Source organism: Podarcis melisellensis, assembly GCF_964234715.1.
Source record: "Podarcis melisellensis genome assembly, chromosome: 1".
In the NCBI taxonomy this organism is placed as follows: domain Eukaryota; kingdom Metazoa; phylum Chordata; class Lepidosauria; order Squamata; family Lacertidae; genus Podarcis; species Podarcis melisellensis.
Window position 1 is genome coordinate 76,687,385 of NC_138528.1, and position 22,429 is coordinate 76,709,813.

Sequence of the window (22,429 nt, forward strand, 5' to 3'; positions counted from 1 at the left end):
AGCAGTGGTTATTGCATAGCATGAGGATAGCAGCGCTATAAGATGACAGCATTTTAACTAGACCCAGGGACTGTGCTAAGGTTAATATGAGTAGAATGGGCAACGGCAGAAGGACAAAGATGCTGGCCCTTATAAACAGCCCCTGCCCCCTAAATGCCAGTGCCAGTGCCAGACTATGATTATGGAAAAGCACACAGAAAGAGCCACAGTGAATGCTGCTCATGCAAATGCAGTCCTGGAACTGTTTTACATTAAAGGGCAGGAAATATTATAAAATAAGTACATGCATGCGTGCATTCTGGGTTGTAGCCACCTAAGTTTTACTCAGAGTAGACACATTGAAATCAATGGACACAAGAGAGTCATGCCTCTTACTTTCAGTTGGTCAACTCTAAGTAGGACTAGCATTGGATACCTTGGGTTCACATCACGTGAGGGATCAGTTATTATTTTGTGATTACACAAGTAAAAAGTATCCTAACTGAACCCGCTATAATTTCAAGTCTTCCTACACACCTGCCACTTCCAAGTTATTAATTCATTAGGTCAGTGTTGATGACTGAAATTATGACTTGCTGTAGCATCCATCTGCAGCAGAGGAAGAGGCGCCTCCCAAAGTCTTGCACATTTTCAGGCCTTGAGTAATTTCCTTTATTTAAAGATGAGGCTTCCTGCTATTACATTCTGTCATTTATGTAGCCCCACAAGTCACATTAAAACCAATGTAAAAAAAAAGCTTTGCTTGTAATGTGCCTTTTCCAGGAACCTTGAAAATTAGATGAACAGAGAGGCTGTTTGGCAGACCTTATATTAGGAAAAAAATGTTACTGCTAATCCTTAGTGGAGGAATTAAATTGCTCTGCTTCCCTGTCTCCCCATGCACAACCAGTTAGTATTTTAGTAGAATTAAGGTGGCAATTTTTTCAAAGGCAAATAAATAAATGGCATTTAGATTCCTAACTTCTAGTGAGTTAAGTGGATGTTTTTGCCTCTAGCCTGTGTCACAGGTCTGTTGTGCGACTTTGACAAATATGTTCCTCTTTTCTCTGCCAAATTTGAAAAAGGAGAAATCTTTATCCTCCTTTGGGCAGAGGTCTTGGATATATTTAAGAGTGGGAAAGGCTTTGATACTTTCAACACTTCCACAAAAGGGCAGATGTTAATAGATTTCACTGCCGCTAACACACCATACATATGGAGCATTCATCCTATAATAACAGGTTATGGACTGTGCTTGCTGATTTGAGTATTATGCTATACTAAGGTAAAGGTAAAGGACCCCTGGACAGTTAAGTCCAGTCAAAGGTGACTATGGGGTAAAGCACTCATCTCACTTCAGGCCAAAAGAGCCGGCATTTGTCCACAGACAGCTTTCCAGGTCATGTGGCCAGCATGACTAAACTGCTACTGGTGCAACGGAACACCGTGACGGAAGCACAGAAACAGCATTGCGGCGGACGTGGGTGGTGCTGTGGTCTAAACTACTGAGCCTCTGGGACTTGCCAATCAGAAGGTTGACGGTTTGAATCCCTGGGACGGGGTGAGCTCGCATTGCTCTGCCCCAGCTTCTGCCAACCTAGCAGTTTGAAGCACACCAGTGCAAGTAGATAAATGGTACCGCTGCGGCGGGAAGGGTATGCTGTACTAAAATCACATCCAGGTAACATATGTGCGCTCTCTCACTCACTCTCTCTCTCTGTGACAGATAAGAGAGACAGACAGACAGGGATAATGAGGTGCAACACAAGGTTGCTTGATCTGATTCCCCCTCTCTGTTGTGCTTGTGAAGCTCACCTTTTTCTGTTTAGATGACACACCAAAAGTCACAAAACAGCCAACAATGAAACAATCACAACACCAAACAGTGCTATGCCCAAGATTTCTCTTTACAGTTTCTATAACTGTTACGTGTAATTTAGTTTTAGTAGCAGAGTATTGGGCTTGGATAAAGTGTATAATTATATTTAACAAAGTACTGAAGGCAAACGCCAGCCACACACACCTGCTTTTAAATGCTGCTATCTTTTGGTAACAGCAGTTTCCTTTTTTCAGGAATTCAAGACTACGCTGGATACTACACTTCCCATGGTGTCCCTGATAGGACAGAGGAGTGCTCGCTCAAGATATGGCTTCAAGCATATGACTTACATGCCCACTATCACTGATCTGCACTTAAGGAGGTACTGTCCTGCTAGATGACATGCTGATGAATGTCAGCAGCAAAGGTGGTTTGCATGGCTTTAAATACACAGCACAACTCTGCAGTTTGCCTGGCATGTATCGTTGTGACTTTCCCTTCCAATTCCGAGGCAGTTCTTTGTGCCAGCTTAACTATCTTGGAAGGCGTAAGACAAGAAGCACCACATTAATGGTGATGGGAAAGGAGGCAGAGAAAAGAAGTAAAGCTACATATTGCTAGGAATTTGGCAGACTCCCCATTATCTTAAATTTAGCAAAGGGGTAGAATTTACCCCTAATTTTTTGAAGTATGAAGGAAAGATGCCAGGCGAGTGAAAAAACTCATGCTGAACCAGTTCAGGAGACTGCTGATATCATTGATGCCATTAAGAACAGGAGAACTGTTTTTATGTTGTGAATCACTCTCAGGTCTATGGATAGAGGGCAGTATACAAATTTAATAAATAAAATAACTAAGTACCAGTCCATTAAGAACAATTGATCATCCAGATGGTGTCCTTTCCCCCAGCCATGTATTAAGTTAGCAGAAGACAATAGCAAAGTTGAGAGGGGGAGGTCCCCAGGGTAACAGTGGGGCGTGATGTCAGCACAGGAAGAGAGGGCATCCTTTTGCCACAGACATTTTGGGGTTTCTGGGAAGAAGGGGCAGGAAGTGGGCAGAACAGCAGGCTGATAGAAAGAGACATGGGGAAGGCGCTTGGGATGCCTCTGAATCCAAGGCTGCACTGCTGGGAAGGACAAGTCCCTCTTGTGATGTAAATGCCATGAACTCTCTCTCTTCATCAAAACCCAGGTGTAGAATAAACCACATTTCATAAAGACACTAGTCTCCGCTGCGCCTTGATTTCCCAACAGAAACACAACCTTGGTTAAATGCCAAATCCCCTGAAATCTCTTACTATTGCTTAGCAGAGATTGGGGTGGCCCAAACAATATTGTTAGTTGGCTATGGAGCAACATAAAACTCACACATTAACTGGGGACTGGGAAAATAATTTGGCATTTGGGGCAATCTAGGTGTCAGGGAACTGACATCTAAAGCGCCGCAGGTGCAAAGGCTCCCTGAGGTTGAGAGAGCAGTAGCAGCGGAAGAGGGAACCAGTAGAGGGCGAGCAAGAACTCCAAGGGAAAGTGAGTCGGAGGGATGGCTCAGAGACGCTTCAAGCGAAACCAGTGGGGAGGTCTCAGGACCTCCTATAGGGACACCCACACCTCGACGGAAACTGTCACGCCGAGAGGCCAGACGACGTGTTTCCGTTAAGGAGCTTTTATGTTGGAAACGTTTCCGAAAGCAGCCACTTTCGGATTCTACTAGTGATTGACGCAGCCATGCTGGAGGGGCTCCGTCACAGGCAGAGGTTTGAAAACCTGATCAAACTCTGAGGGACTTGCATTTTACGCACAAGCAGCTCATCGTCCCATCACAGCAATCCGAAAGTCACCGAAAGCCAGCTTGTGCAGAGAGAAGCATCATGAGCAACCCAGCCGGAACCGGGGGTGCAGGAGCAGCTGGAGGGGGTCCAAGCCTGGAAGAAAGGTACAGAGCGTTGGAGATCCAGTTGGCGCTGCAAACGGCGAGGCTTGAGGAGAGGAGGGCTCAGGATGCAGAAAAGGGAAAGGAGAAAACCACCCCGCTCGCCAGAAAGGTACCAGGATTGGTGCAGAAATTCGGGGGGGATCCCAGGAACTATCATGCCTTTAGAACAGAGATGCAATACGCTCTAAACTTGCAGTTTGATGACTTCCCCGACGAGGAATCGCGAGTGGCGTATGTGATTGGCCATCTCGAATCCGGGGCGAAAGATTGGGTTAGACCCCTGATGGCAGCGAATAATGAGATCTTAAAGGACACGAGGAAGTTTTTTCGTGCCATGGACCTGATGTTTTCCAGCGATATTGAGCAGGGGGTGGTGCGAAGGCAGTTAATGGCTTGCCAGCAAGGAAGCAGATCTGTCCGTGAGTACTGGACTGAATTTACTATGCTGATTCATAAATTGGGGTGGGACCTATCGGCGGAGCCCATCCAAATGCTTTTCGAAGAGGGGCTTTCTTCAACCGTCAAAGATGAGCTTTCCCGGGGGCCCAGGGCGGAGTCTATGGACCAATTAACCAAATCTGCGCTGGCCATAGGAGCGCGCCAGGAGGCGAGGGCTTTGGAAAGGCGGGAAGGGAAAGGAGACCGTTGGAGGGAGTTCCGCATTCCAGACATTCCAGAGCCATCTTTCCCGCCGGCAGAGCCGATGGAAGTTGGAACAGCGCGGGCGCGCGCAGTTTCAAATCCCAGTGAAGGGCGGAAGAAGGAGGGAAAGAGCGCCAAGAGATGTTATCTCTGCCAACAGCCAGGGCACTTTGCCAGAGTCTGCCCACAAAGAAAGGAATGGCAAGGGATGGCAGGAGCTGTTGGGGGAAAGGAAGAGGAAAGCAAGGAGCAAGTAAAAGCCAACGCCTGGCTGCCACCGTCGGGGCACAGCAGCCAGGCCAAAGAGCAATGAAAGTGCCCATGCCAGAACCTCCCAGACCTGCTTTAGTGATAGAGGTGTTACTAGAACTGCCAAACGGACACCCACTAAAGGTCAAGGCGCTTTTGGATTCAGGCAGCTCCTGTAATTTCATGAGTAAGGAGTTTGCAGCTGAGCACCAGATACAGACCATCCCTTTAAGTAACCCCTTGCAGGTGACTACGATTGACGGCAGAGAGCTGTTGGGGGGAGAAGTTAGCCAACAGACTGTCCCGATGATAATGAGAGTGGCAAGGCACACCGAACAGATAGCGTTTAATGTGGCCATCCTGGGAGGAGCGCCCATCATTTTGGGGATGAGCTGGCTGGCGCTACACGATCCGCTAGTGGGCTGGCATCAGAGGGTGGTCTCCTTTGGGTCAGCGCATTGCCTAGAACACTGCAAGGAGGGGAAGGTCTCGGGAGGAGACAGAGTCACCCTAGCGGGGATGGAAGTGATGGGCAAAGGGAAGGTGCCCCCGCAATACGCAGATCTGAGCAACGTATTCAGCGAAAGGGAAGCAGACAAACTGCCACCGCATAGACCCTTTGACTGTCAAATCAACCTACTCCCAGGGGCCCAACTCCCAGTAGGCAAGCTGTACGCCATGTCAGACAGGGAGATGCAGGAGCTGAGGGAGTTCATTGACAAAAACTTGAAGCGAGGTTTCATCAGAGAGTCCCGAGCGGTGGGGGGCAGCCCAGTGTTTTTTGTGGACAAAAAGAACACAGACAAACCGAGACTGGTGTGTGACTTCAGGGGCCTCAATGCAGTGTCGGAGCCCCTGGCTTTCCCTATGCCCCGAATTGACGACATTTTGACCAGAGTAAGGAAGGGAAAGATTTTTACAAAACTGGACCTGCGGGGGGCGTACAATCTGATACGCATAAGGAAGGGAGATGAATGGAAGACCACCATGTTTACCCCTTTGGGAGCCTTTGAATACCTCGTTATGCCCTTCGGTCTACAAGGGGGCTCCGCCTGTTTTCAAGCTTTTATAAACCACGTTCTGGGACCTTTGCTCTACAAGAACTGTGTGGCCTTTTTAGACGACGTGTTGGTGTATTCGGAAGATGAGGAACAGCATGTGAGGGACGTTCGAGAAGTGTTGGGCAGGCTGCAAGCCAACCAGCTGTGGGTGAAACTGGAGAAGTGCCAGTTTCATACCAAGGAGGTGGAATTCCTGGGGTACCGCTTGTCAGACAAGGGATTGGCCATGGATCCAGGCAAGGTTCAAGCGGTACTGGAATGGAAGACACCGAAGACCAAGAAGGACGTGCAAAGATTCTTGGGGTTTGGGAACTTTTATCGGAAGTTCATCAAGAACTTTGCCCACTTGACGGCGCCCATCACCGACTGCCTCAGCAGCAAGAAGAAATTTGTTTGGACGGTGGAGGCGGATCGAGCCTTTGAAGAACTGAAAAGGGCTTTCGCCTCGGAAGAACAACTTCTGCATGTGGATTTACAAAAACCCATGAGAGTGGAAACAGATGCATCCGACCGGGCTATAGGGGCGGTCCTTCTTCAACCGGGGAGGAGTGCGTCGGAGTGGAGACCGTGTGCATTCTTCTCGCGGAAACTGAATAAGTCCGAGAGGAATTACACGGTGTATGACAGGGAACTACTTGCCATTCACGAAGCATTCCGGAGGTGGAGACATTTATTAATTGGGGCACAACACAAGGTGCAAGTGTGCACCGACCACAAAAATTTAGAGTATTGGAGAACAGCTCGAGTGCTCAACCAACGACAAGTGAGATGGGCACAGGAATTCTCCAAATTTAACTTTGAGATTTGTTATGTGCCAGGCCCAGAAAACGTCAGGGCGGATGCGCTCTCACGCAACCAGAATATTGGGAAGGGGAGGAGGTGATCGAAGAGAGACATGTCATCCCGGAGGACCGCTGGGTGTGTGGGGCGGCGCTGGTGGGGCAACGGGAACTGGTGGAGGAAACGGAAAATGATGAATATGCCCAGGATAAGCTCAGAGGTCTCAGGGGGGAGGGCGAGAGCCCCGGAGGTTTTGAGGAAAGAAATGGGGCATTGTATTACAAAGGGGCACTGTATATACCCGAAGGTGAATTGAGGGGGAGAGTACTCAAGCAGTTGCATGATAGCCCCACGGCGGGACATTTTGGGCAACACAAAACCATGTGGTTGGTTACCAGGGAATTTTGGTGGCCTAAGGTGAGGGAAGATGTAAGGGAGTATGTAAGAGGGTGTGACCAATGTCAGCGAGCCAAAGGGGAAAGAAGGGCGCCGGCAGGGTTATTAGAACCTTTACCCACACCAGAACGGCCTTGGGAAGCGATATCAATAGATTTTATGACGGATCTGCCAAGGTCCAAGGGGAAAACAGCCATCATGGTAGTAGTAGACCTGTTAACTAAGATGTGCCATTTTGTAGCATGCTCACATGCAGTCACAGCGGAAGAAACGGCGAAGTTGTTTGTGGAACATATCTTTAGGTTGCACGGGGCTCCCTCGAGGGTGATCTCAGATCGAGGCAAACAATTTACTTCCAGGTTCTGGAGGAAGCTCATGAGCTTGCTACACGTGGAAGTTAATTTTTCAACTGCCCGGCACCCTGAAACCAACGGGCAGGCGGAAAGGGCAAATGGCATTCTTCAACAATATCTTAGGTGTTATGTCAATGACAGAGAGAACGATTGGGTCGAAAAGTTGGCGTTGGCAGAATTTGCCTACAATAATGCGGAGAATGTGTCCACAGGGATGAGTCCCTTTTTGGCTAATTACGGGTGTCACCCCAGGGCATTTCCAGGGGAAGGAGGGGAGAGATGGAGCGTTCCAGCGGCTGAACATTTTGTAGAAGAGATGGAAGCCATCCATCAGCAGCTCCAGCTCAACTTAGAAAGGGCCAAGGCACAATATAAGAAGCAGGCAGACAAGAACAGAAGGGAAGGTGAAACCATAAGGGTGGGGGATCAAGTGTGGTTGTCAACCCAAGGGTTGCCGTTCAAAGGGGGTTGTAAGAAACTGAGGCCCAGAAGATTGGGACCCTTTGAGGTGATTCAGCAGGTCAACCCGGTAGCTTTCAAACTCCGATTACCCAACCACATGAAATTGCACCCAGTGTTCCACAGGTCGTTACTGTCACCATACAGGGGGGGACGTGAAGGGGAGCACGTCAGGGGACCAGCCTTGGAAGAGAGGGAACGCCGCAACCATGTAGCGGAAATCCTCGATTCCAGGTGGAAGGGTAATCAGGTGGAGTATTTGGTGGCGTGGGAAGGGGAACCGGAGTCAGAAAACACCTGGGTAAGTGCAGAGGAAGTCAATGACGAGGTTTTAACAGAAACGTTCCACCAAAGGTTCCCGAGGAAACCTCAGCCTATAGCAAGGTTTAGGAGGGAGTATTTCGGCACCACCGATGAGGAAGAGGAAATGGAAGGGTTCGCGGAGTCGGAGTTGGAAGATGGAGTGGACTCTGATGACGAAGAGTACCTAGAGAGTAGGAACAGCAACAAGTGGAAGGAAGTGTTCGCGACGTCGGAAGATGAGGGAGGTTCTTTCAGGGGTTTTACCTCCTCACCGCCAGTAGGAGAGGAGACGGGAGGGGGTGAAGGGGGCCCTGGAGGGGAGGTGGATGTCAGGGAACTGACATCTAAAGCGCCGCAGGTGCAAAGGCTCCCTGAGGTTGAGAGAGCAGTAGCAGCGGAAGAGGGAACCAGTAGAGGGCGAGCAAGAACTCCAAGGGAAAGTGAGTCGGAGGGATGGCTCAGAGACGCTTCAAGCGAAACCAGTGGGGAGGTCTCAGGACCTCCTATAGGGACACCCACACCTCGACGGAAACTGTCACGCCGAGAGGCCAGACGACGTGTTTCCGTTAAGGAGCTTTTATGTTGGAAACGTTTCCGAAAGCAGCCACTTTCGGATTCTACTAGTGATTGACGCAGCCATGCTGGAGGGGCTCCGTCACAGGCAGAGGTTTGAAAACCTGATCAAACTCTGAGGGACTTGCATTTTACGCACAAGCAGCTCATCGTCCCATCACACTAGGCATGTCTTTCAACATAGATTACCACATAAAAAGAGACAGATTGGAAGTAAGCCCAGCTGGAAGGAAACATTTGGGAGGATGGCTGCAGTACATCATGGTTTAGGGACGATGCAGCACCTCTCTCCCATATGCTTTTTTCCTATTAAAATTGGATGTGATTGGGTAATTTTGCCCAGAATTCTTGGGCTACTTCGGGGTAGTGTGTGTCAGACTTGCTGGTCTCCCCCATACCAAGGGTAGCGAAAGTGGTGCCCTCTAGATGTTGCTGAATTTTAATGCCCACCATTGGCCATGATGAGGGTTGATGAGGGTTGGAGTCTAACATCTGGAGTGCACCATATTGGTTACCCCTGCTCTCTCACCATTTATATACAGAGGATAATTTTAATTATGATTGCAAAGTGAGAGACTGGTGTAATGAAGGAATCTGGCTTAAATGGTGCATGTTTTGCCAAAGCCAATTTTACACATTTTCTGGGAATGACCATTCTATGAATTTTGATTTTACTCCTACAATCCCCTGCTCCATTTACTGCAGAAATGCATGCCTTCTAAGGGTGTGAATGTCCCAAATCCTCTTATATTCTTTAAATGTTTTGGCTTCAAAGGACAAGCTGACGATATGGTGTGAACGTTCTTGGTTTCAGCTCCATTATGCATTTCAAACATTCAACTAGAAAGAAATGACCTACAGATTGGGATGCTGCATAATTCATGTATTATAAATAGTCTTCCAGAAAATAATTTAAACAATTACAGTACTTAGTTTCAAAATATTCATAATAATTGTTGAAATATATCTGTCTTGAGTGCCAGTTCACACATAGCTTTTGTTCTACTTGCAAGCAGTCCCAACTGTCCTTGGGATTCGTGTTGACAAATATACAGTGTGAACTTGACTATCACATATGCAGACAGCAGCAATTCCCATGATTGTGGCAGCATGCTTTCTCCTGCTGACATGCTCACAACCACTGCTGCTCGCAACATCTGTGAATGCCTGCTCACGTGTTGACTTTATCCATAAAATGTCATACCTGGGGCCTGGTGGAATTGTTTACATTGTTATGCAAACCAGATCAGATTATACCAGTTCATAGCACTTCATATTGTATTCTAAAGCAGAATAAATGTTATTAAAAGTAGAGTAAGCTCCCTGCAGTGGTTGAATATGTGTGTGTCTCTGTGTGTGTGTGCGCAGACGAGCACATGCACGCACATACATATTCTTGTATTCCTTTAAAACTGATCTAGTAAAAAAAAGTTACAGAACATTTGATTGCAAATACATTTTGTGGTAAAAACACATGAAAAAGATGAGGTAAAGGAGAGATTGTTGGGAATCAACCTTGTCCACTGCAAATATATTTACAACGGACATCTGGCTTGGAGAAAACACAGCCCACCCAATTCAGGTATATCTGTATGACAGCATTCTGGATGAGCATCAGGAGTTCCTTCCAAGTACAAAAAAAAGTGATGTGCTCAATCCCCCTCTTCCAAACTCCTTCTGAACTACTGAGTTTTTCCCTGCTAAAAAGAATAGAGAAGAATGATTTCAAGCAAGATGGAGTGTTTCTACATCAACGTGGAATCCAAGTTCGTGCCTGAATCAGGGATGTGCTTTGAAAGTGGGAGTCCTGCTCAAAGCACACTCAATTCCATTCTACACAGCTTTCCCAGTCTGTTGTATGATTTCACAAGAGGGAATACATCCCTTTGACAGCAGTTGGAGACATGGAAGTAGCTGCAGCTGGATACCTGAGGGAATGCTGAAGGATGCTCTGTACCTTCCTCCCACTGGATGAGTCAAAGGGGCCACCCTGGCCATGAGGCCAGGCACGCAGCTGCTGTAAACATCAGGCATACAGTCACTTGAAAGGGCTATGGCGGCACAAGCTTTCATTCCTCCTTTTGCAGAAGCTGCCAAAATGGTTGATAGGGGAGTTGCAGATTCTCCATTTGCAGCAGCAGTTTTGTTTGAGGTCAATCAAATTGTTTATTTAAACTGCTTTGCTTACCTAGGGCACTGCTGTGTTCAGAGATCGCGATGAGTCAGAGAAGCCAGCCTGTGTTGCTCATAGGAAGATGGGAAACACAGAAAGCAGCTGAAAGCGTCTGTGACTTGGCAACAGCATACGCACAGCTGCTGAGGGCATTTCCTACAATTTGGGAGTCTTGCTTTGAGCCGTCATTGAGATATTTGGCTTGCTCGGCAAGCTCTGCAGGGCAGCCTTGGCAGTCAGAGGGCGGACCACGTTCAGAACTGCAAGTCCCTCTGGCATTTTTGTGCATGAGCGAACAGCAGGTTGATGAGAGTTGATCATCTTGAGGAGCTTTCTATCTACAGAGGCTCTAAAAACAAGAAACACCAGAGTACAGTGAGTTGGCACAAATATGTTTCAGAGACTAAGCTAGAATTGCATAGTCACTTAAACCTCCTGCGCTGGATGCAACAAAGAGGGATAAAACCTCTTCTGTACCCCCTATGTCCCACCTCATTAGCATGGAGAACAACACACCACTCAGTTACAGAGATACAGTATATAGCATGCAGCTTGGGAGTACCTGTGGACCCATTACTGTCACTGGAAGCACAAGTGGCCTTGGTGGCACAGAGTACCTTCCATCAGCTTTGACTGGTGGCCCAGCTGCAGCCCTCTCTGGACTGGGATAGCCTTGCTTCTGTAGTCTATGATATGATAACCTTTAGGCTAGATTACTGCAATGTGTTTTATCATACATGCAGCTACCTTTGAAGATAATTTGTAAACTGCAGCTAGTGCAGAATTCAGAAGCCAGGTTGTCAACTGGGAGTAGAAGGCATACAACACTGATCCTGCCCAAAATGCATTGGCTGCCCTGCCCATTAGTTTTTAGCCTCAGTCTGAAGGGCTGGTTTTCATCTACAAAGACTGATGTAACTCAGACCTCAGTACCTTAGAGACTGTCTCTCCTCATATGAGCCTATCCAGAGTCTGTGAATGTGTGGAATGTGACAACGTGAGAACAGGTCTTTTCAGTGATGGTTATGCAATCTTCTCCCTAGGGAGATATGACAGATGCCATCATTGTTAACTTTTAGGTGCCAGCCAAAGGCATTGTTTACCCTAGCATTTGGTTCTTAACTGGGCTCATATGGCACCTAGCTGTTTTTGGTGTTTGTCATTTAGCTGGGTGGTGTAGGATTCATATCTTTATATAATACTGCAGGATGAGCACTTCGGGTAAATAATGTTGTTTTATTCTTTTGATGTTGTTTTAAATACTTGCCTTTGTATGTTTTTTTCCAACTGTGAGTTGCTTTGAGACATTTTACGTAGTAAATTATGGATAAATGTAATAATAATAATAATAAGAAGAAAAAGAAGTAATAATAAGGGAGAATATGTTGCAAGTGTCAGGTGCAACTTAGCTTGAACTATAGGCTGATGCGCCTGCAAGAGGAAGAGTATATAGAGGAACCTCCAAACCTCCCAGATGGTCCTCCTTGTGCTGACCTGTTGAGACAATTTTTTCTGAAAAGCAGGGTAGATAGATAGATCCATTGTTAATCTATGAAAGGGAGATGTGCAGTGGACAGGGGCTGAGCAGCTGAAGCTAATCTTAGATGCTAGTTGTCAATGAAGCTTCTTGGAACTCATTTTGAGAAGGATAACACCACCCAAAACAGAAAACCAAGCAGTAAGTATAAGATCAAAAGCCTGCAATCACACTCTTGAGAGAGAGAGTTAGGTATGCTTAAAACCAAAGCCAATGGGTTAAACTTTAAAGCACAGTTCACTCCATCCTGGATGTTATGAAGCACCCTTTATCCCATGTGGATTTGTTCCATTTGGTTTAGCAATCCTAGTGAAAGAGCTACCTAGGTATCCCAACCTGATGTTTGTTGGTCCAATTGTTGCTGGTCCTGAAACAGGTCTCTTGGTCTGCTTGCTGTCGGGGCCAAAAGTCCTATGCCTCTGACTTAAGATAGATGTATCAGATAAGGAGAAATCAGGTTTTCTGCTGAGACTCTGAACAGTAGTCTTCTCAAACACATTCTGCACTGTATCACTGTTCTGAGTTGATGAAGGCTGTGGCTTCGGTAGAACTGCCTTTTCCGAACTGTGCACTTTCAGGCGTCTAGCTCCAACAAACTCAGTTCTCACTCGCTGTATGAATGCAGGCGAGGGACTTTTTGGAGGAGAGGGTACAATAGAGCGCTTTATAATGGTGGGCAATGAATTTTCTTGGACGTGCAATGAATCTGAAATGCAAAGGGAAAGCACAGCAATTTAGAAGCAGAGCATGTAACTTCACTCCCATCCACTTGAAAGCGTAAATCAGCAAACACAGGTGCTGTAACCTTCCAACAGTTTGAGTTTGACTTCACCCCAAAGGCGAACTCCTCCATTGTCTCCTGAGACAGACAGATGTCGACAACAACAAGAACAACAACTGTAGTTAAGAGGCTTTCATGAACTGAGGTGGGTTTAGACCAGGAACTCTTGTTCTTATTAGAATGGCCTGAATTTCCATCTATTTAGCTATGAGAGGTTTCAAAATATTAAAGGACTGATAGTATAATTCAGTGCATGTCTACACAGAAATAAGTCCCACTAAACTGAATGGCACTCACTCCCTATGCAGTGTACACAGAACGTCACTATGAGTTGAACTCTCCTATCATTCAAGTTACAAAGATTGAATGGGAAAAGCTCTCTGTTCCACACTATACGTTCTACTTACTACTGCTTCTAAAGAATCTTGGTGTTTGTTACAAAACCCAATAGTTACTGTGGAAAGTTGGAAAGTAGGCAGGCATTCAATCATGGGAAATCAAAGGAAATCTTGATTTCCTGTGGCTTCCAGTAGTTTAAATGATCAGAATTGCTTCTTCCCATGCACCTCCCTGTCATGCTCTATAACTTCTGGTCTCTGGAACCTTGCCATCACAACCTGCTTTCTCTCTCTTTCTTCCTTGCCTTCATATTCTGAAATCGGAAGGCAGGGACAAAAATATTGTAATCTGAATGCAAATAAAATGTTGATACAAGTTAGCATTATTTCTCTTCTGAGCACATACTTCGGGTCTTGTGATTCTTTTAAGCATAGGTATCTCAAATTGAAAGTTTGCTAAAATAATCACTCAAGCCAATCTGTGCTTATTTTGTTAGCCAGAAAAATCCCCATGTGTGTATCTCAGAAGAAAATGATAGGATAGATAACTCCATGCACATATTTTTGACAGAGAAAATGGAAATTTGCCAAAGATACATACATATCACAGGAACTTTAGAACTACAAAACCTAAGGCAGGCATATAATTGTTGTTACTTGTCAGTAACAAGGGGTGCATTAATCATTTGGATAATGTACCTGATGATGACTGAGAAAGACGGGACTGGCAAGAAGAATCTGATGATGTGATTTCCATGATCTCCTCCTGAGTGGCTTCTTTCAGATCTTCATCACAGCTGTCACTCAAGCTGTAGTGTTCCTCCTCCTCACTTAAAGTTGGTGTTGTTTTTAGCTCCTGGGGAGAATTTGCCCTTTGGAGAGCTTGTAGGTGCCTGCCAGAAATTTGATGCTATTAAGTTTGACTTTCTTCCTGCCCTATCCAAACCACATGTTCCAACACATTAAAAAACATAATGCACTATACACCAGAATCTATAGATTTAAGATAATATAATGACCCTATCTAAGTAAGAGTAAAATACTCCGTGTTACAATACTCCTTCAGAGACAAGCTTTAACCCTGGCACTGTATTCTCACAACACTTTTAGATGTTCAGGTTTGAGCTTTGGCAAGTCTCTTTTGGGAAGAAATGCCACAAAGAGAAAGCTTCCACCAAAAACTCTTCTGAAAGCTTTGGAACTCGCTTCTGGGAGCTGTTCATTTGGCTCCCTCTCATGGCATTATAGAAATGGGTGGAGACTATTCTGTGCTTTTGAAAATTAGCCCCATTTTATGTGTTTTTATTTTTAGCTTTGATATGAATTTTCATAGGATGGATTCAAGAGGCTTTATTTTGTTGCTTGGTTAACTGCTTTTGGAACAGCAGTTGTAAAGCAATTTAAAATTTTTGTGAATAAATTAACACAATTTTTTAAAAATGGGTGTGGGTGTAGGTGTGTGGTCCCATCACACAGATAGACACAGGAACTCCCCATTGCACTTCAATGCTAAATTTGAAACATAGGACAAAAACCCTGAAAGATTGATGAGATGGAGGAAAAGCCTTGCCTACACCATTCCTTCCAGACATACAGCAATCATGCTGGGACGACAATTTTCCAAGGTGAGCAGCAAGGTTGACTGACGGCAACGATGTGAGCCAAAGATGTACAGCAGGGAATGGTTACTTGGTGCCCTCTAGATGTTTGCTGTACTATAATGCTCATCATGCCAACTACTGGCCATTCTGGCTGGGGCTGATGGGAGTTGTACCCCAACAGTTGGAGGGCTATAGGTTCCCTATTCCCGATGTACAACATAGTCTGCAGGGAATCTCTGTTAGTACAACCTTTGTTTTCCAATCTGTAAAAAGAGACTACCTCATCCGTGGGAAGAACATCTTGACTTAACAGGTGACAAATCAGTTCTGGGAACAGATTACATCAGAATTTAAGTGTGAAGGGCAATTCCTCAGAACTGCCACAAGGTGGCTTAAGTGCTTATCTTATCACAGTGAGAAGAAACAGGCAGAGAACTAACTTTCATATGCTAATTTTGAGAACAGGATAATCTAGTGAGCAAAGGTCCTTTAAAATGGGATAAATGTGCTGGGTCACAAAAGTTTCCATAGTTCACATGCCTTAAGATTTGTGTGTGTTTAGAATGGTCAAAGAGATGCAGCACGGAGCATCTTGGAGAAAGACAGGTTTTCTGAAAAGAAGCTAAGGGTTGATATTACCAGCTTCTTTATTCCATTTGGTATTTTGCAATGTTTATTTAATAATTTTAATCCAATATATATATTTAAATATTTATATTCTGCCCTTCTAGTGCTTATACATCACTGAGGGTAGATAGCAACAATTAATACTGCTATAAAATCCAATACTATTAAAAAAAAACCCCACACAATTAAAAACAGACAGGTGCAACAGATAGAACAGAAAAAGCTGGTAATAAAAAAAACCCGATAAAAATTAAATACAGTAAAGTTTTGGCCAAGGCAAAATACCACAAGAAGGGGCCAACTGAGCCTCATGGGACAAAGTATTCCACTATTTAGGTACGACCACTTAGAATTCCCTCTCTCTTATCCCCAACAACAGTACCTCCGCTACAACAGAGACATAGAGAAGGGGCTCTCCATCAGATCTTAGGCAGCACTCAGGCTTGTATAGGAGGAGGTGATCCTTAAGGTATCCTGCGCCTAGGTCATGGCTTGGACAGAAGCAAGTCAGCTTATAGTTGAGTGTTCATTCCGTACAGTGCTCACTGGTTGCTTTATCTGGAGAGTAGCTCACTTGACAAACTGTCTTAATAAGACTAAATTTGAACTCTTACTGGAGGTGATGCTCTTTCAGGAGTTTCAGCTCAGTGTAGATGTCATCCGTATTTACATAATCAGTTTCTTCAATGCCAAAGGGAGGTACTGCCGGCTGACTTGGTGGCTGAAACAGGTTCATTACTGTAGGCTACAACATAGGTGAAATAATGTCACAACACATCTGCTGTTCACTATATATTTGACTGAAAACTTCTCATTTCTCCAGCACCACAGATTGTTTGTTTTGTACAAGTTAATTTTCCTCTCGCAACCATTTTCTGAGGTAAAGAATTCCTCTTATTGCAGCCAGTGCATGCGACATCACCGGGCTACTGCTGTGCAGCCACAAAAGATGGGGTGGGGTGCATGGACTGGCAGACTACTGCAGGATGAAGGAGCAGCAGGGCCAGGCAGGCTGCTTCCATGACAATTCCACCTGTTGCTTGTTTAATGGTGGTGTCCTAGCAGTGTCCTTTCCTTCATCAGAACCCATCATTATTCAAGGAACTGAGGAGAGGCAGGGCACCCTGCTGCGATCCTCCCCTCAGCAATGCCCCTATCATCTTTCACAGTGGGCTTCCATCCTGCGCAAGGCCACTCTGAAGCCCAGCCTGACCAAGACACAAGGTAGCTTTTATATAATAACTTGTCAAATGCCCATAATTATGAGGCAAGGTTTGTATGAAGAATGATGTCTATACTGAAGAACCAGAATATGTTATGTGTGGCATACAAAAAAACAAAAACCCACTCCATGTGTATACACACACAGTGAACTTCTAGGTGTTCTTTAAGAAAAATAAATCAAGACTTTATGAAGTTAAAATAACTACCCAATAGAAAATATAAAATAAAGGACTCAGAACACACTTCTATGTGTTCTGAGCACAGATACACATACCTGTTATAAACCCCTTCACTGCAACAATGGACTTATCCACATTTTCCAGGCACAGGTCCAGACTTAAAAGTTCTGTGTCCAAGTGTTGTTGTGTTTGCCCTGGAGCTTTCCCCGTTGGAGCAAACATCAATTCGGTTTTTAAGTGGATTGCCATTTGCTCCAATTGAGCTTCAGAGAGTGGGTTTTCACAGGGAAATCTCTGAAGTAAAAAAAGGACACTCAGACATGCAGCTTTAAAGTGTGGACTGCGCCTGGAAGGAGAGGAGGAAACGTAACTGCGGAGAAGCCCAGCGTCTTGAAGCACAATGTTTTATTTTCTCCATTAAAGTAGACAGCAGTTTAGTGGGATGCAGTGATAGTTTAGATAGATGTCTGTCACTTTTCTATGTTCTCATGTGCTGGCATCCCACCCCACAATGGAAGGCCCTACACCGCCTTGCAGCTTGAGCTGTACAGACCTGCAATTAACTTTTTTCAAAGTTTGTTTCTTCTCATAATGGTCTTCTACACAGTAGAAATCTATGGAATTCTATAGAACTCTTCAGCTTTTATCTCCCTAGAATTAATGACATGCTGGCTTGCCAAGAAAAAAAGAAAAGAAAAATAAAAAAGAAATTACATATGAAAGAAAACCTACACCTAGTTTCTGTCTCCGTGCATGAAGAGCTTTGATGGGGTTCCCACAAATAACTCTGCTGACACCTGGAAAAAGAAAAGTAACAGGGTTTGTTCCAGTTTACCATCTCATAGCCACAGAAATCTTCCTATACCGTCATCCCATTTGCTTATATACCGGTATGTTAAGGGGAATGCAAGTTGTATGGTTAATGTGCATAACAACCAGCCATTGAGCACATTCAATGAATCTTTCCATGAATAGGGACTTGTGCACAGTTCCTGGTCTTCTTCTTCTTCTTTGGCAATCACTCGTAGCCGAGTAAGATTGTCTTCCACGAACACGGTATTAACGGTGAGTCTGTAAGTGACTGTGGAGGCCAATTCTGGATCCACACATCCTTCCACAGTGGGGACATAGGTTTCCGGGCGGGAGTTCATCATGGTGAGGGTTTGCCAAGTGTGCCTTCCTCTTAGCATGTTTCTCCCTTTCGTCCTCAGTTCAAGCATCTTCAAAGTCCATGACACCTTTGGTAAAGACTGTTTTCCAACTAGAGCGCTCGCAGGCCAGTGTTTCCCAATTGTTGGTGTTTATACTACATTTTTAAAGATATGCCTTGAGAGAGTCTTTAAACCTCTTTTGTTGACCACCACAGCTTTCCATTTTTAAGTTTGGCATAGAGTAGTTGCTCAAACAACATGGCCAGTCCAATGAAGCTGATGTTGAAGAATCATTTCTTCAACACTGGTAAATATATACATATTCTCCCAACAGGCCTTGAGAAATGTGACTGATTTTTTTTTATATTCTTGACCACATTCTTTGGTCTTGTCCAGAAGTGAGCAATTTGCATTCCCTGGATTGCTTCTGACCCACTGCATAATCTTACATGGTCTGCAATGTACTCTCCTACTGATCAGCAGAGCAGCAGGAAGGGGGAGAGCTACAGATAAAGATCAACTTTTTTCTTCAGTTTAACCCCCTTTTCACCATTCTCACTGGTTTCCCAGGCAGCTGAGCAGGATAAGCGCAGTGGGGGGGGGGTTCAGGGAGAGAAAATTCTCCCACAATTCAGGTGAAAATTGGTCCCCCAAGGGAATAGCTTAATAGCAGCATAGGATCAAGCATAATGGGAATCACAAGGGAGTGAATATTTAGCCAGCTGAAGAAGGGTTGTGAGCAGGCAAAAGAGGACTGCAAGAGAAAGAACAATGGCTGGCTGTTACACATGCTATCTGCCCATGCCCTTTAACATATTCAACAATACAGCTGGCTCATTCACTGCTTTTCATATTTAGGGAAAGGAAGTAGTAGGCTTTCCCATTTTGGTTTAACTATTGGTGCACAGCTACTGCTTCGACACCACTGAATAGCATGCAAAGGTGAGCTGAGGTGGAGATAGTAATAATGGGCAAATCTCATCTTGCTCAGCTGAAGACAATATAATAGTCAAGTGGTCTCTTTACATCTAGTAAGGCAGAAGTTTGTCTATCTGTATGGCAAGACAGCTGGGGACAAACTCACTATGACATAGTGGATCATCCTACTGAAGAGCAGCAATAATATAAAGAATGGCACCAGGTATTCCATTACCATGTGTCAAGTCACTGGCATCATCTTCCGGCAACATCTCATCACAGATGGTAGCCTCCAGGAGTGTGCTACTACCAGAGAGCAAATGGGCGCTAAGTGGTCTTTGTGGAACCTGAGGTCGAGAAGCTGACAAGAGCTGAGTTATGGCAGGTCTCACAGCAGAGCCGGGCCTTCTTGCTAGAGGTCCTAAATAAGAATCTAAACAGGGTGATATGGGGGGGGGGGATTCAGTGAGATATTGCAACACATAATAAGATGGTATAAAAGTTCAGTTTAGCAAAGCAGTGATAATGAGCAGAGCAAAGGAAATTCTTTTCCGTATTCTAAGGTAATGTTGGCGCTTGTGCGCTCTCCTGTTGGAGCCTCGAGAGTGCTAGCTTTCTTCATTGTCAGTGTCATCTTCCAGCCACCCTGGTTCTGTAGAGATGTAAATAGCTGACAGCAAGGTATAGAAAGAAGCTTAGAATGCAATTATGGAAGCAGGTATTCAGAACCAACTTTGAAATGGTAATGACTTAAATAACAGTTGAAGTTTTTTTGGATCCAGCTATGGGGTTTCCACATTTAGGTAAAAATTATGGAATGGGAGTCTAGCAAAACATATACCACCAGTTCTGGTTTGGCATCAACTGGTCTCTGATTTTTTTATATATATTTCAGGATGGCCCCAAACAAAGTTGTCATCTATGTCATAATTTCAGTAGTGGTGTGTGTTGGTACACCATTATTGTATTTTCAAAGCTAACATTTCTCATCATCTCCCGAAGGTCTCGTGAAAAGAGCAGGAACTGTTTAATCAAAGAACACAGCACAATACTAGGTCATTAACTTCTGAATGGAACAAAAGACAAAGTACTTTCGAGCCTTAATGAGTTATTTTGGAAATGCATTTGCATTTAAAATAAATACAGTAATAATCCATAATTTTCAGGATGTCTGACTCCTGGGAAACGAATTTCACTGCAAGCAGTATAATGAATAAGCTTCAAAACTTCATCAAGAAGTCAGTATAGGTTCATTGTTCCTGTTCTGGACCAAATGGACCAAGTGGAACGCCCTCCCACCCAATGTCAAAGAGAACAACAACTACCAGACTTTTAGAAGACATCTGAAGGCAGCCCTGTTTAGGGAAGCTTTTAAGGTTTGATGGATTACTGTATTTTAGTATTTTGTTGGAAGTCGCCCAGAGTGGCTGGGGAAGCCCAGCCAGGTGGGTGGGAAATAAATAAATAAAATAAAATAAAATAATAATATCATCTCCCTCAGGGTAGTATTCAGCTGAACCTTGATGTTAACAGTGACAGACCAAAGTTTTCAAATGCTGTCTGCTGCTGGTGAGGTGAGGTGGACAATTTCAAACATGGCAAAGCAGCAGGTGGGAGGCCTTTGAACTCTTTCACTGCCTGCAGCTTGTTTCACTATCTCTAGCCACCTTTCCCCTAGCAAATCTTGAGAAGAAAAACAGTATGAGAGCAGAGGGGGTGGGGAGCAGGACGTGGAGGGCTTTGAAGCTCCTTTCCCACCTACCACACAAGAGGACCCACACCTATCTCTCTCTGTCTTACAGCTGTTTAGAGTGTTCTGTGTGAAGACACACATCTAACTCTACCCGTACACTCTTGCAAAAGCTACTGCCCATTCTTATCCCTGATAACCAGGCCTGGCTTTGGTGCATACAAGAGAGTGTGCATGGATCTATGTATGTACACATTATTTCCCCCTGAAACCTTGTCCCCAGCAAAAATCGATCCTTAGGAAATAATTTGGCCTGCCTGAACAAGTTGCCTCTTCAACTAAACTTCCATCTTTGATGGATTCCTTGACAAGTAGCCACTCCTTGTTCATCTTGCATGGGAAAGGAAGATCAGTTTGGTCTGCTGGTATTTCATCCAAATACTTTAAATGAGGGATGAGTTTTTTCACCTCAGCTCTGTAGTTGTAGTCTGGGACCTGAGAGGGAAAAACCCAAAGCAGAAATTTCTCAGTGTAGTCATTTCAAACACATTTTGACAAGGGAGAGGGGAGGGAAATCTGAGAAGTGGGCAGGAACCACATAAAGACACTATGAAACCAAGTCCACTAGCTCATCTAGTCCAGGGATGGGTAGAATGTAGACCGTAACCTATTGGTAGAGTCCTGGATGATTTACAGTAGATTTGCAAGAGTTTTTAACCCCCCCTTTTTTTACCATCCCTAGTTTATCTAGGAAGGCAGGAGTGCCTGGCGTGCTCTGGTCCATGGGGTCATGAAGAGTCAGACATGACTAAACAACAAAGTTTATCTAGGCCAAACTAGCAGGCGCAGAGAGCTTGATTCTGACTAGAACTGTGGTGTGGAGACTAGAGTGTAAAATCCGTTTTCTCCATCACTTTACATCTAGATGGGCCTTACAACTAGTCTGCTGAAAAGAAGAAACCTTACAGAAAAACTAGGAGTGGGATGCTGTGTGACAGGACTAATTTGGTTAGTTCTGGTGCTGAAGAAAATCCAGGGCTGAACACATGTTCAGAAGTACCTTTGTTCCTTAATTTTAAGTGTATGGCTGTCTGTGGTTCTCGGGGTTCTAGTAAAAAAGCAAAGTAGATGCTGCAGACCTGAACTGCACACACTCTAGATCTAGACTACAGAAGCTTCCTCTCACTCCACTTTCTATATGACCTTTTTCTTTTGCACTTTAAGATATAGGAATCTAGAACCTGGTCAGCAACTACTGGGCTACATCTACTTTCTTCCTACTAACTGATTCCTACACAAACTTAAGGCAAGGCAAAGTGTGATCAGCCAGAGAGGCTTTTCTAGTGTCCTCCCCTTTATGCACCTCACCTACTGCCTCCTGTGACTCAGCCATGGCCAAGCAAAGAGGGAGCAGCTGGGGTCCATAAAGGGAGGACTCCCCCAAGCCTCCTCTGCTGCACATGCTGGAGAGGAGGAGGTCAGAGTTCTTTGCTTATGACTCATCTTGTGTAGGAGAAATGACAAGCTGCATTATGAGGCATCCTTGAGATCAGGCACTCTGCTAGGACCAGATGGGAAGCCTCTAGGGACTGGACTAAGCCCCCAGGCCACAGTTGCTGGTTACTAACAGATGGCTTTAGACACATGAATTAAAACTG

General features: G+C 44.9%; 2 protein-coding genes across 4 annotated transcripts in view; one reads left to right on the forward strand and one right to left on the reverse strand.

The window, feature by feature from the left end:
- The window catches only part of LMNTD2 (lamin tail domain containing 2), an 81,823-nt gene extending 79,559 nt beyond the window's left edge, over positions 1-2,264 (forward strand). For all 3 annotated transcript variants that reach the window (XM_081919414.1, XM_081919412.1, XM_081919413.1), the window contains one exon: positions 2,053-2,264. In XM_081919414.1, coding sequence (XP_081775540.1) covers positions 2,053-2,199 — 147 coding nt within the window. In that variant the 3' untranslated portion in view covers positions 2,200-2,264. The remainder of the gene's footprint in view (positions 1-2,052) is intronic.
- Positions 2,265-10,693: 8,429 nt separating this feature from the next.
- Positions 10,694-22,429, reverse strand: part of LRRC56 (leucine rich repeat containing 56) — a 38,324-nt gene continuing 26,588 nt past the window's right edge. The window contains exons 7-13 of the mRNA XM_081919927.1: positions 21,089-21,266; positions 19,317-19,514; positions 17,745-17,809; positions 16,224-16,354; positions 14,081-14,274; positions 12,599-12,968; positions 10,694-11,074 (exon numbers count right to left, since the gene is read on the reverse strand). Coding sequence (XP_081776053.1) covers positions 10,882-11,074; positions 12,599-12,968; positions 14,081-14,274; positions 16,224-16,354; positions 17,745-17,809; positions 19,317-19,514; positions 21,089-21,266 — 1,329 coding nt within the window. The 3' untranslated portion in view covers positions 10,694-10,881. The remainder of the gene's footprint in view (positions 11,075-12,598; positions 12,969-14,080; positions 14,275-16,223; positions 16,355-17,744; positions 17,810-19,316; positions 19,515-21,088; positions 21,267-22,429) is intronic.